Source organism: Charadrius vociferus, unplaced genomic scaffold, assembly GCF_000708025.1.
Source record: "Charadrius vociferus isolate BGI_N301 unplaced genomic scaffold, ASM70802v2 scaffold111, whole genome shotgun sequence".
Lineage (NCBI taxonomy): Eukaryota > Metazoa > Chordata > Aves > Charadriiformes > Charadriidae > Charadrius > Charadrius vociferus.
In genome coordinates, this window is record NW_009647046.1 from 2,681,481 (window position 1) to 2,696,946 (window position 15,466).

General features: G+C 36.2%; 1 protein-coding gene across 1 annotated transcript in view; it reads left to right on the forward strand.

The window, feature by feature from the left end:
* MYBPC3 (myosin binding protein C, cardiac) overlaps nt 1-15,328 on the forward strand; it is a 62,713-nt gene extending 47,385 nt beyond the window's left edge. The window contains exons 29-35 of the mRNA XM_009895646.1: nt 3,769-3,964; nt 8,986-9,125; nt 9,887-10,046; nt 10,605-10,741; nt 13,316-13,502; nt 14,611-14,653; nt 15,223-15,328. Coding sequence (XP_009893948.1) covers nt 3,769-3,964; nt 8,986-9,125; nt 9,887-10,046; nt 10,605-10,741; nt 13,316-13,502; nt 14,611-14,621 — 831 coding nt within the window. The 3' untranslated portion in view covers nt 14,622-14,653; nt 15,223-15,328. The remainder of the gene's footprint in view (nt 1-3,768; nt 3,965-8,985; nt 9,126-9,886; nt 10,047-10,604; nt 10,742-13,315; nt 13,503-14,610; nt 14,654-15,222) is intronic.
* The last annotated feature ends 138 nt before the right edge of the window (nt 15,329-15,466 follow it).

Below are 15,466 nucleotides of genomic sequence, written 5' to 3' on the forward strand. Positions count from 1 at the left end.
TTCACTGAAGTCTAGTCACATGCAGAATTCAAGATTTTGCATCTGATATTTTTGAGTTATGTAAGTCTTGGGGAAAAAAATAATTAAATAAACAAGGTATTTTTTCTGCTTTGATGTCTGAGTTGAAGAAAATTTGCACAAAATTGACAAGCCGTCCCATAAGAAGAGGAACTGATAAAGTTATAGATTTGTGTCTTATGTCCCCTATATGACCATCTTCACAGCATAACCATCCATCTCTTTTGCTTAGAGCAGCCTCACTGCAATATTCCCAGAGATTCGCCAGTTCTTCACCCTGCTCCCCTAGGTAGTCCTAGCTGACATGTCCTCAGTTCCCCAGGTCAGAGAAAGTACACGTAGCAACTAATCCAGAGCTCCACTTATCCTGCCTGATCATTCAGCTGTTGCCAAACAAAACGGATAAAGCGCAAGTCTTCCCTGACTTTTCTGCAGTGGGGACACTAACTGAGGTTTCAGTATTTCACCCTGTCATCAGTTTTCACAAAACTGTACTAGGCTAATCTTAGAGATTTCCAGTGCACTATCAAATTTACCTGAAATGAACCTACTAATTCAAAAGTTGTTTGAGTAGCTGACTGACAGAAAAATCATGTGTAGGTATAAACTCTTGCGTCCTAAAGGCTAACAAAAAATGCTAAAATCTATCTATCAACACTGAGAACAAAACCAGAGGATTTTAATTCAAGAGGTATTTTTTGAGTGAATTAAACTTATAGTAGCTATAATATAAATATATTTATAATAGCTATAGCTGCAATTCTTAATACTGCAAAAGCTATTTAGATTTTGCAAAACTGAGGATCTTTCAAAAAAAGCAAAGCAAAAAGAACAATTCACTACGTTTTGAAAAAGTTTAAATCACCGACCATTTCTATTGAAGAAAAAGACTCTAAATAGATATGACTGTCATCTTCAAATTAAAAAAATGATATAGGAGAAAATACATAAATACTGCAATTAATATGCACCCTGAGCTAAGGAACACAAGCAGGCAGAGTATTATCTAACTAATAAGTCAGTGTCTTCTACTATTTACAGTGAAGCAGGCAGAGTATTATCTGACTAAAGCGTAAGTCAGTGTCTTCTACTATTTACAGTTTCTGTGCAACCCTGCCAGTGACCTCTGTGGTCACTACTTTGTCATTTAACACTGAAATTCTATTAAATACCTCATCAAGGCATCCTGGGCTAAATGCTATGTGCAACTCTATTCAAATCTTTAGATTAAAATGTACCAAAAAGAACAAGTACAAGATTATCACTAACCCTTTTTCTGGTGAGTGCATTAACCTGGTGGGACAACCTGCTGAAAGGAGTGGAATCAACACATTCCTGTTTCAAAATTAACTACATGAGCCCATGATTGAAGGGATTTTATGTGTTATTAGCGGATAAGAGTCACAGTATTACTGAGCAGTCTTCTTGCCCATTGTATATGTGGGAATATAAATATCCAAAAGCATTTAAATTGGTTCTTAGCTTGCAGTAAACTCCCTGAAGTTTCTCTGGTGTGTTATTTACCCACTCTGTCACTCACTGTTCTCTCTCGAATTACCTATCACACATTGCAGAAATCCAATCCTCTGAGATATGTATTAGGAACATGCTTTCTATCTGTTTATGCTTTTCACAGTCTATAAATATAAGAGTATATGAAAACCAACACTTTGAATATTTGCAATCTTTCACTGGCACTCATTGCACCTCAAAAAAGGAGGTGCTATGAGTGAATATATCTGATCAAGCACACTAGAACACCAGCAGTAGCAAAGCTTGATTTATAGCCAAGATATTTCTTATGATAAAGATAATGCTATGGTTTCTCATGCCCATTTTTGCCAAGATATTTAGGGCCAGATCCTTGATTCACCTCATTACTCAGTCCATGAAGAACTATTTATTCTTGTAATCAGTCTGAAAACCTAGCCAAGTATTTGCCTTCACAAATTAGAAATGTAAATAAAATTTCCATATATAATTGTATCATTTTAAGTAGACTGGTTTTATTTTGAAAGCATTCCCCTAGCCAAAGTTTTCAAGCAGAATCCTCATATCATTTTAAAATATACGCAACTGTGGAAATCAAAATAGAGTCAATTATCAGACATGGATGTGGGAAAAAAAAAAAAAAACACCACAGCCTTTTACTTGTTCAAGAATTTCTACTATACCTTCCTTCTAATAGTTTTTTTGTAAGGGATCTATGAAGTAAGACCAGGATGAAGGTGCACTAGAACTGGACAAAGTAATCTTATATCTAATATTTCAGAGCTACAGGCCTTAGGTGACTACATTCCTTGACAGAAAGTAGTAAGAAAATCAGTTAGCAGATGGAGAAAGTGGAAGATCTAAAAACATTGCTCATTCAAGGTTTATTATCAGCCCTGATGTAAAGTCAGTTACAGTACATCTGATTATTTAGATGACAGAGAAAAGAGCATCTACTAGGAACAGCAATTTCAGGTGTTTTAGAAGTCCTTTAAGTGTAATTTTGGACAGATCTTGGCCTGACTCTTATGTAAGTTATATAAGAAGAAGGTTTTGTTCTAATACCACAGAAAAATAAAACGATGCTGCACAGACTTTCTGAGCACGTATCAGACAAACCTGAAAAAAAGGTGCAGCAAAGCACAAAAGTTTCTTTTTATTCTGCCTACCTTTAGGCACCTAATCCAAGATTCTGAGTAGCCTTATCTCCCTCTGTAGCCTAAGGAAAAAGATACACTCTTACAGAGCATGTTCCAGAAAACCAGTGAATTAAGCAGCCTTCTAGAGGTGCTTTCTCTGCTGTTTACTGGAGGTGTGTCCTAACTTCAGTGCCTTAGACTTCAGTTCCAGGGCAGCCCAAGCAGACCTGACTGCTGGCTTAGGATGGTCTCACTTTCCCTCCCCACCCATTTGAGCTTCTCCTAGCATTTTTCTAGCCTTGTGCTGCACTGTTTCACCATGTTAATCTGGCAGTAACTTAAAATCACCACCAAGTTGTTTTCTGCTAGACTGAATATAAATACAGTTAATAAACATGACATGGCCCTTTTCTGTTTTCTTGGGATTCTCAGTTTGAAGCTATACTGTGGAAGTAGTACTCAAACAACTTTTGAAGAAGTAAATATTATCTACCGATTTTCCTGGAAATGGCTGAGCGACAGTGATGTAAACCACAGATATCTTACTGATTCCACAACGTCATCTTCCATGGGTGTAGCAACACTGACTGCTTATGTTGACAGTCACCAAAACAATTTTTGCAATAAATTATACAATAAGTTTCACATCCCAAGACTTCAAGATTATAACAATTTTTCAAAAGATCTTAAAAATGCCTGGGAATAGAGAATCAAATGTTTTAAGAAAGGGAGGAGAAGGGGAGAAAAAAATCTAATGAACTCCTCAGATATTAAAAACTTCTGTTACTTAATCAGAGCAAGCCAGATCAACAGTTTGCTTCACAGATGCCTGGGAAGGGTACTAGTCTACCAGAAGGTTTTTTTTCCTGGATTTGTTCTCAATATAATTTCAGTCTCTTCTCTAACTATAACTAAACGGCATCCTCAGGGACTAAACCACACAGATGGAAGCAAATATTTGTCTGCAAGAAAAAAGAAATTGTAAAGTATTTAGAGCTTACTGTCTTAAGTCTGAATATTAGTCTGCTTTCTAGATTTATAGATCACTAAAAAACCCAGAAAAATTAAAAATCAAAATCTATTATAGCTTTAAAAAAAATTATCCTTTTTTTCTTTTCAGGGTAAACCAAGACCCAAAATCATTTGGATGAAAGATGGTCAGACTCTAGACTCCAAAGATGTGGGAATTCGGAACAGCAACACGGACACAATCCTTTTCATCAGAAAGGCAGAGCTTCATCACTCAGGAGCATATGAAGTCACTCTTCAGATAGAAAACATGACTGATAAAGTTGCAATAATGATGCAAATCATAGGTAAGAGCCTGACAACATCAAAATTAAGCATATCATACAAAAGAAAACAGTGGCCATACTGAGGCAATCTGAAGATCCAACTGCCTCAGAATTCCTTGTCTGACAAAGGTTGATAGCAGACGACTAGTACAAAGCTCAGAGCAGGGCTACCATGTCACTTTATTTTACTAGTATGTTTTCCCATTTTGAAATTATCTGTGTCCTAGAGACTTTCTAAGGGAGTGGGATTATCTGTGTGTCTCATAGCAGATTCTCTTGACAGATTCTTTTCTTGCACGATTTTATCCAGTCAGTTTCATAATCCAGGTCTAGTTTCAGAATCCAAATACCTTTTTGTAAGGAATTTCAGTTTTAGTGCATGTACAACTACCTCTTTGGTTTGTTTTGAGTCTCTCTCCTGCTAATCTCATTTGATGTCCATACAGTTTTGTACCACAAAAAAATAGGAATAATCATTTATTCACCTTTTCCATGTTACTCATGATTTTATAGCCTTCAGTCACACTCTCCTCAGTTAACTTTCTCAAGTTTTAGATTCTGGTTATTTTCAAAAAGATGCCATTTGATCATCTTTATCACCCCTTCTATCATTCTGAGAGTGATAGAAAGAATTTGAGAGTTCTAGTGTTCTTGGGAATAGCCGTATTGTTCTCAAGGTAGGAAATAGGAATCTGGAATGGATATACTCTTATTGGGTTTCTTCAGCAGAGAAAGACAGTGAAGATAAAATCATTGCACTAATACACCTCTACTGTTCTGAGAATTAGAAATGACAAGAAGACACAGTCCTATGAAGTTGGAAAATTCACATTTAATGCCTTACTCTGTTAAGAGTGTCTAGTTAGCTTGAGGCTTAGTGAAGGCTTATTCTCTATTATCCAGTTTCTAGTCTCTTTTCTAGTATAATTTTAAAGGAATGCACTGCCAAAGTTTCAGTAACTTCCCTTGGGCTTTTGTAAGATATATTCTGAAAGCTTGCCTGCTCAGATTTCATTAATGTTCAGCCAGAACTCTTCTATTTCCCCTCATTACAGCTCTATATAACATTCTTGATAATTGGTTTTAGTTCTCTTTCCCCACCCTTTCACACTGTCATTCCAAATTTTCTCCAATGTATCAATACATTTTTAGAATATGTATTCTGGCACAAAAGGAGTATTTAAACATAACTCCTAATGCTTTGGAATTAAAGATGTAATGCTGACTGTATTCTGCTTGAAGTTTTATAAAATAACGTTGGCAGAATGGGTACACAGTGGTGCCAACAGTAAACAAGAAAGGCATAATAAATTGGAGCAAATATGTCTTAATACCACCAGCTGCTTCTGCTCAAGAGGATGGCTGCAGTTCTGCAACAGCAAAATAAGCAAATGGCAGCTAAAACATAGTAATCCCAGGGGACTTGGATAAAGCAGAGTAGTGCACCCTACACACCAAAATACGTTTCTAAAACTGGTTAGTGATTCTAGATTCTAGCACATTGCTCTTACAGCATAGTACCAAGTATCCTCCACCCACTGTTTGGTACTGTAGAAAGGCATACAAACACATACATGTACTATTGTCAAAGAGTTATTTCATACAGAAAATGAATGGCTGAAAAAAGCAGTTAATCTTATGCCACAGATTAATACATGTCAGAGTTGGAGGACAGGTATTCAACTTTTTACTTCTTGGGCAGCTTGCTCAGCTGAAAGGGAATACATAAATTTCATTTAATTCTTGGCCAAGAAGGGAAAGAGCCTGTAACATATGCAGATACTTCTGCAACCAAGGCATCTACTCCCAATTCTTGATTCCGTTACCCTTTCATCAGAACTACCTCTTTTCAATTCTGTCAACGGAACTTTCTGCTCTCCAAATTTTATATTCTCTTGACCGGAGAGAAATACAGGTGATTCAGGCACTCTTTTCTATGCTACTAGTAATGCTTTAGGTCCTGTAGAATGGCACGTGGAAAAGTTAACTCAGCTTTCAGAGATATAATAAATCAATCGGTGATCTTTTGAGGTGTCTGTTCATCAGCTAACTTCCCTTGGTAAATGTCTACTTGATGAAGGAGCAATGCTTGTAGCTTCAGCCCTTATCTTTTTTGGAGTAAGGCAAGAATGCAGGTAACCAAAAGCTATGCTGCTGTGATGAGTCACCTGTCAGTTCCAAACAGGAGACACTTCTGTTACTGCCATCATCTCCCCTTAAGGCCAAAACAATTGCTGTGGTTCACTCTAGAGATCTACCAAGTATGGAGTCTTACTATGGGAATACAGTATATTTCAAATACTTACAGAAAGTTCTTAGATAACGAAAATATCTCCAGTCTCTGAAAAATACAGGAACCTCGACTCCCGCACCCCTTGAAGCAATAAATGGCACCTTCCACAATGCCTTCTACCAACCAAAGCAAAAATCAGTTTTATATTTTGGGTTGTTTGTTTTGTTTGTTTGTTGGGGTTTTTTTTAACTGGAATTATTTATTGTTCTCATTATTTGTTATTTGAAAATATAAATTGTAATTTCTTTTAAAAAGACAATTCAAGCTTTATCTCTTCTTCCCCTTCTATAAGGGTCAGTCATATGCAAAAACCATCAGATGAGCTTGTGCTGAGGGTAGCAGAGTGTTTCCCCAGAATATGAATCACCACTGTAACACAGTGTCCTACAGAGGAAAATAATTTGCTATAGATGCATCACTAGGATTAACTTTTTCCATCCTCTGTTCAAATTACCAGCTAGAGATGTACCTGTTAGTAGTGAGAAAGGAAAATTCTACAATTCTACAAAGGAATTTTGAATAGATATTCTTGCAGAATGCATTATCCCATCAAACCACAAAGACCAGGAATATAAAAATCCATTTAGCAAATTTATCCATCTCTACCTTTTGTAAGATTGTCCTTCACAAAGCCTTAAAGTATTGAGGCTTTCAGTACACTCTTTTTCTTTATTCCACCTATACCACCATGGGTAGATGTAATAATTTATTAAAAAGGTATTATTTAATACATCATTGAGTTGTTATCAAATTAAGCTGATAGCACATTAAGACTTAAACTGTTTTTCTGTTCTTAATAAAGTCATACTCTGAAATTGTTACCCCCCGAATCATATCTATAGCTATGTACATAAACACATACATAAGAATACACACACACACACATTCCTGAAGTCGAACTCTTGCAATAGATTACTGAATTAATGAATTACCTGCCATGCCATTATTTTTAGTTTTGAAGGAAGGTCCCCAGATAATTGCTTTTAGGTAACTAGGAGCAATAAGGCACAGGCTTCAAAAATCTAGCTGTCCAGTGTGGCTTCCCCAAAAATTGTAGTTTTTCCTTTTATTGCACCTAAGACTGTGTTTTTCTTCCACTTATCAATCTCTTCCCTTCTTGTAGGATATAAACCAACTACCATCACCAAGATGTCCTCAGTTTTTGACAAAGCATTGTGTAAGCATTCCTTTAAAACAAAAAGCAACTGTTGTGTAAATATATCTGTAGGTAATCTCACAGGAAAAATACTTGCAAAATCAGGCAGATACTGTGGGGGGTTATAACAGTAGGCAGACCTGAAAATAATTAACAAATTGCTAAATATCACAACATCTACTATTAGATTATAATACATTTATTCAGGGCTTGTGGAGCTTTGCCCACTGAGACTGTTGCAGTTTTCCTATCCATGCAGGTATTCCTATGTAGTATCCAAGATCCTTATCTTCAAATCATAATAGATTTCTTGATTTCTGTATAATGAAGATACACATCTAGAAATATATCTAGATTTCTTTTATCAGTTTGGGGTTCAAGATTACAACACATACATTTCCACATCTTCATAAGTAATGCTTTTCATTTGATAACACATTACCATTCCCTACTTCAGAAACAGGGAAGAAGAAAGCAAGCTTTACCTGAAGCTGGTAGCTGTTGAGAAACACAAAAGATGGCAGCTTTTTCTCTGAAATGGTAGTGTAAGAGAAGAAGGAAGAGGACAATAAGTGGAATGAGCAATGCACTCCATATTCCTTATTAAACTTCATGCAGAGTTCTAGTTGGCTCCAGTCTTTAGCATTTTGAAGGAGGACAAAAAGGGTCAAAGCTAATTATAAAGTCTTTGATTCCAAAGTATGCCAGGGAAAAGAGCATTTGACATAGAAAGTCACACTTCCCCTAGTAACAGTCAAAGGCTGGTTTATTACTGGGTTGCATATCCTTCTTTAAGGAATTACATTACAAGCAATCTATAATGGCATTCCTTCGTGCTTTGCTCATCTCAAACCTACATCTATCAGATTCCTACTATTTTCTTCATTTTTCTGTCCTAGCTACAAAAAGAAGAGACAGTTTCTATTCAGCTGTCTAGCATGATCCCAAACTATCCTTCACTAAATCACAAGACCATCTACCCAGGCCTAATGATCATCTCCCAAACAGACCCTGTAACTGTGAGCAACAATCTAACATATCAAAAAGGAGAACTAGCACCTTCAAGTTAAAACAAAGAGGAATATTACTTAATAAATCTAATTTAAATGTTACAACATTTAAATGTTACAACATCCTAAATGGCTGGTCTTCCTTAGCTGAGAGAAATACATACCCAGTTGCCTTTGTTGTTTATATGACTCTCAGTGTACACAAATGGCTGAGAAATTGCACTCAGGTAACAAAGAAAGTAATAAAACTGTAGTAAAAGAGTTAATCACACCCATCCAAACAACACAAATTTCTTATTCCATTTTAAGGAAGAGTTTGTCTGGTTCCTATGTTACTAATTCTACTGTGTTGTCTATTTCTCAGTAGGTTCCAGGTCTCCAGAAGAGTATTAAGAGGGTATTCGAAAATTTCCCAACTTTCCTGTTTACAGTTTCAACTTCACATGAATGAAGTGTATTACTATGGAACAATTATAGATTGCTATTTTCTCCCTGCGTGGGAGGAAATGACAAACCTCTTAGATCGTGACCCAGAAGCTAATGGTTATTGGGTTGTTTGGTTTTTTTCACGTCTCCTCTGCAGACAAGCCTGGTCCTCCTCAGAGCATAAAGCTTGTAGATGTCTGGGGATTTAATGCAGCCCTGGAGTGGACACCTCCACAAGATGATGGCAACGCACAGATCTTGGGCTACACAGTCCAGAAAGCTGACAAAAAGACAATGGTAAGAAATTGCTCTGAGTCAGTGACTTTGTATGGAGTTTAAACTACTACCTGCTCTGGCTTGCGGAAAACAGCTAAATTCACGACCCTCAGTTGTGTGTCCAAGGCATCCTATGGCATATTGGAGGCAATTAAACATTGAAGAATAGAATCTAAAAGGAATCAAAAGGATAAGTGTAGAGTTGTATAAAATGCCCAGTAGAAAATGTAAGAAGTGTGACCTAGCCTGTCCCATCTCTGGTGGGGACTGAACAGACAGCTCTACTCAGAAGGTGGGATTATATTTTTTATTTGAAATTATATTTTTCACAACTGCAGGGAAAAGCTGAAGGGGATGGAGGGAGGAAGAGTTAGACTTGAACTCAGATGCTGGGCATACTAAGGTACATACTGGGAGACGTTATGTATGCCAGTCGAACTGGAAAACATCTTTTTCATGGAAGTCAAGTAGTCATGTTCTGAGGACACATCCTGTATCAGGTTCCCCAGATATGACTAGGGCTAAAATGTAAAGAGGGTTTGGGGTTTTTTCCTTAAAATGCAAGTATTCATACAACTATCACGCCATGCCACCTCACTTGAAAGTAAGAAAGTAGATCAGCTGATCTTCATGGGAAGCAACATAATATTCATTTTGCAGGCTAGTCTTAAATACCTGTCTACCTGTCTTTTCCTTGTAGCAAGAAGGATCTCTCTATACCAAAACTAGCACCATGTCTGACCTCTCATAGCATCTTTCTAAACAGTATAGTCTTGTTACAGGAATGGTATACTGTTTTTGATCACTATCGTCGCACAAACTGTGTAGTGTCAGACCTGATTATGGGAAATGAGTATTTTTTTCGAATCTTCAGTGAAAATTTGTGTGGATTGAGTGAAACTGCTGCAACCACCAAAAATCCTGCCTATATCCAAAAAACAGGTAACATTCTTCAAAACAAAGATCACAAAAGCCACTAAGTAGCAGAAGTAATACACTGGTAAAAGGAAAATGCAGTATTACTTAGATGCACCACTACAGATATTTTCATTACTTACTAACTAGCATTTATAAAGTATTTTAGCATCAGGAGGCCTTATCTAGGCAGATGTCCTGTACTAACACAAACATCCTGTTCAAAAATATTTAATCACACAGTCTTTCTAAACTATATTGTTTTAAGAAAATAATACAACTGGGGGGTTATATTTACATTCTGGGGTTAAAAGTTTAAGATGTCTGTGGTGAAGACTTCCCCTGCAGATATATGGCTTTCATATTTTTAACAGAAGCCAAAAACCTATGATTGCCAGGACCTTTAACTAAAGCATTCACCATGAGATATATTTCAGAGTGAAGTGAATTTAAAGATTTGTTATATCATAAATGCCACAACTTTGAAGCTTCTCTAAAGCATACAGGAAAATTAAATAACAGATTGTACACAAGTCAACGGAATAGAAAACACAGTTCTTCCTATTTTGTTTCTTTGAATTGCAGGCACCACTTATAAGCCACCTAGTTACAAAGAACACGACTTCTCCGAACCTCCTAAATTCACTCACCCTTTAGTAAACCGTTCTGTGATTGCAGGATACAACACCACACTCAGCTGTGCTGTAAGAGGAATCCCCAAGGTACGGATTACATTAACTGTCATTGATACTCTTGCAACACACCAAGATGCTGCCTTAGAATTCATGCCAGTTCAATGTGATTGGAGTGTAACATGACTATATTAAGTAAAGGTCACACAATTATCTCCCACCTCACTCATAATTGATGCTTAACCAGAATGCATGGCTTAAGCATTGGTATGGTTGTGCACAGAACCAGTGGGGTTACACAGTAAGAGAGACACAGGACAGGACAGTCATTGCTTATGCTAACACCATGCCATTGAAAATGCACCATACGTACATAAAATCTACTCACTGAAAAAGGTAAACAACAACAACAAAGGTATCTTCTCACAATGCACATTTTGTTCTCGTCAGTCTTTCAAGAAAACTGCAGCTGATGTAATATACTGTTCCATTAACCTCAATGATACATAGGAACACCAGTTTTTCCTGTTATGTCCACATAACTCTTTTAGAGTCTGAGTTATTTTGCAAAATTAACTAGAATAAGACCTGCTGTCATGTGTGAAGTTTGGGGGATTTTTTTTTTTTAATCTCACAGGAATATTTTCTCAGTCTAAATATATTTGTTGAAGTCTCTTCAAAGAGTACAAGAAGATGTACTTTTTTGTCAGGGTCAGGAACAAGCAGTAAAAACTGTATCAGCTAGGAGCTAAATTTAGGTTTCTCAAAAAAGGGAAATAGGCTTTTTGTCTGCAGTGGAGAAATTTACCATATTATGACATAATCTTGTCATAAATTTAAATTAGTACAATCACAAAAAACACAGTACCCTTTCCCTTCCCCTTCTTGGCTGCTTATTTCCAGCTCCTCTCCCTTCCTCATCTCTGCACAAGGATCTCATAGCTACACAGCAAAACATGTAAGATAATTGCTCAAAGTTCAAATTAACTAAAAAAAAAAAAAAAAAACCACAAAAGGAAAAAAAGGGATAATCTTAATGTAATCATTTGCTGCAGTTCATTGGATGAAGAAGGAACTCCAGACAAAACTCAAATATGAAAACGAAGCATACCCACGTAAATAGCTGCAGAATAACAAGAACATTATAGAAGAAATTCCAGCAACTGTAGGAAAAATCATCCTCCAATAGCTGCTGCAGCTTAGATTAATCATGAAATGACAGTGTTAGCAACGATATTCCCTCTTGGTTAACTGATCTTTTTGTGCATTTGTATCCACTTCATTCAGTTTCCATGGTTTTAAGAAGATTCTAAGAAAAACTTCGTATTTTACAGTTGTTAAATACAGTAGCCACAGGCTTTTGAATGTGACCATGGTAGCTCTTCCTTCCACATTAGCCTGAAGGACACAAATAGTCCTCATCCTTCAGTACACCTAATAACTTTAAAGCAACTTTTCCAGATACATTTCTGTACTTGCATTGCCCAAACTAACCTTAACAAAAAGTTTCTGTACCTACTGCAGAACTCCGCAAAAGGTCTTTTTCACAGAGTAGCTCATGTTAATAGAGCCTTCCAATTCTGAATAACTATAGAATACCAAGTATACTTCAGATATGATCTGTATGACAATAAAAAGTTACCACTTCAAACAGAGTCAATATTCATGCCCTGGTAGCAGCGTTGAAATAAAAGACACACACCCAGAAAAATAAAGAGGCTACAGAAAAAGATGCAAAACATTTTGAGGCAGGAAAAAAATCCAGCTGATATCTTTTAAGAAAACCAAGCATGGCAACTTGGATGCACTGAGTTGTATATCATAGGCCAAAGACACAAGTGATTCAGTAGATTTGAACACACTTTACAAAACAGCATAGTAGTTTTATTTTTTATGGGTGCAGAAACAGAAGATGTTAATTCTGAAAGTAAAACAGATGCATGCAGAGCTTGGTCTTCTACTCTTTAAAGTCTATTTCTTCACTAGATGCACTAACGAGTTTGAAATAAACAAAAGCAGTTTGCTTTATATCGGATTTTTCATTTTCAAAATTTCATTTATAAAAATTAAAGACACATTTTCAGCTACCAGAAAAAACCCAGAATGGCTTAAATTGGTACAGAGCCAACCACTTTATTGCTCAGCTGAAGCCAACAGGAACTTTTTTAAAATTCCTGAAGTTGCTAAAGATATGTTAAATGGTTTGGAAAATCCTTTCCCAGCCCAAACCTTGCCATCCCAAGTTGACCACCCAACATCCACAGACCTTTATGACACTCCTGCTCTAATAATATGTACAGTTTAAGTCCCCTTCTGTATAATACTTGAAACATTCAAATGTATTTTAATAAGCACAATTAAATAACTCCTGAAGGAATGAATTTGTAGCCAGTTTGTAGGTTTTTTAAAAAGTTACAATAAAATAGGGTAGAAACTGACATTCTCTACATGTTATTTGAGAATTAAAGAAAATACTGAACATTTGAATTATTAGTTTCACGAGTTTGTACTGAATGAGGAGAGGTTCCTTGTATTAACACTGCTGTGTAATATATAGACCTCATAACGCATAACCCTTTGATGGATAAATTAAAGCTCTAAGATCAGCTAGAAGTCTTCCATTTTCTACCTTCTATTTTAAAATTCTTCTTTTGTGTTCTTCAGCCAAAGATATTCTGGTACAAAAACAAAATGGATCTCTCTGGGGATGCCAAATACCGCATGTTCAGTAAACAGGGTGTGTTGACCCTCGAGATCCGGAAACCCACTCCATTTGACGGCGGCTGTTATACCTGTAAAGCTGTTAATGAGTGTGGTGAAGCTGAAATAGAGTGCAGACTGGACGTGAGAGGTAATCAGATGAATCTTATGGATAACACTAATACTCAAATGAAGAGTAACGGCTGAGTAACAGATAGCAAAAAAAAAAAAAATATTAAAAACATAAATCATAGTTCCCCTTTATCTAACCCTGACTTCTTTGGTGTTACACAAAAATGCTGTTGATTAAAAACACCAGAAAGGTTGTGTTTTTCATTCTAAACTGTTATGACAGAATTAGGTTACTTGGTAGGTAATATAGGTCTGAAGGTGGACAATTACTACCCTTCTGACAATATTTCTAGAGAAGATACTTAGGACTGGAATGGAGGTCTATTTACAAACACTGCAATGTAGATAGTTTTATTATCCTTTGTGCCATATTCTGTAATTGAAAGTTTTAAATTAAGTCATTGGCCCTTAAACATATGTAAAAGGTAGTGCATGCTACATCACAAACATTTTTCAAACATTGATAATTTATTTTGTTTGTCAAAAGGGCCAGCAAAAAATAGTCACATGTTTATAGCACAGTAAGAAATATTGACTCAATATTTTTGGTAAAGCCACTACTAATATATCGATTTGTCAGTACAAACCTATATAGCACCACTTTAAATGCTCACCAAAATCAGAAAAAGCCATGAAAGTGACAGATCCATCTTCAGGACAGCAAGCCTGAAGGTATTCCTACACAGCCCAGATTTCAATATTTTACTCAGTGCTAAGTCAAGAATGTGTGCGCAGTACACCTTGCAGTGCTGGGGACCGACACCCTCCTTGGGGTCTTGGCAGCAAGCAATTTAGGTGCATTAATACAGTGATGAACTCAGATTAAGAATTCTGAAGTGTCTAGCTAATCTATGCAGCAGCTTATTAAGACACATACTTTCAGTTCAATGACTAGCTCAAGTATTTCTGTTCAGTGCTATACTGTACAGCGTAGACATGGCTCAAAGCTTAATATTAATCATCTTCTTAAGCTTGCTTTAGGAACAATAAATCTCCTTGGAATCATCAGATAAAAGCAACTACTATAAAGCTTCCATATTTCACCTTCAGAACCCAGTCTCAATTTAAAATTAGCATCTTATAATGTCTAATAATATCTTCTTTTTTTTTTTTTATTTATTCTCCAGCACCTCAGTAAAACTCTGAATCTCAACTCATGTGCAAGTCAAGGTACGAATCAAAATAAATCAGCTGGATAAAGGAGCAATAGCTGTTTGGTTAGATATAAGATTAATCAGTCATTAGATATTCATGTTAGAGACTTGATGGAATTTTTATAATGGGGGGGGTGTGCTTGTTTTGATTTCTGTTTGCGGGTTTTTTTGTTTGTTTGTTGGTTGGTTGGTTTGGGGGTTTTTTTTTGGTCAAAAATCACACTAAGATCACATTCCTGCAAGGTAATTTCTTTGGTTTATTTTAAAGATAGGATTTCATGGGTCTCAACCTTTAATATGCTGTGCCAGTGTAAAAATCTGTAAGCATAACATAATACTTTGTTGCCTTTTTTCCTTAATTCACTACAAGCACTTCCTCTAGGAGACTTATTTGTTAATATAGACCTAACTAGTATTGATAATCCGCATGCATTACTTTAACCAAGGAAGCAGAGTGAAAATTAGAATGCATCTAGAAGTGTAATGTATATTTTATACTTTAAAAAATTGAAAAAAGTAAAATTCAAAAAAACCAATCAGGTCATACATTTGACAATAAATTCTTCTCCCCATTCTCTGTCTCAGCATTGGAATGGAACTTGAAAAGAAGAAAATTGAAGAAGTTAATGAAGGAGAGTTTCAGTTACATTTAGGAGTCCTGCTCATCTTAAAACTCATTTAATATACGTGTACTAGGAGGCAGCAGTGTCTTGTAGTGTCGTGCTTAATTAGCACATTTTCAGACAGTAGTTCCTCTTTTCATGTATCTGTTTTAGTTACATTGCCCTCATCTCCATGTGAAGAAATTCAGGGAAATCGAGATAAAACT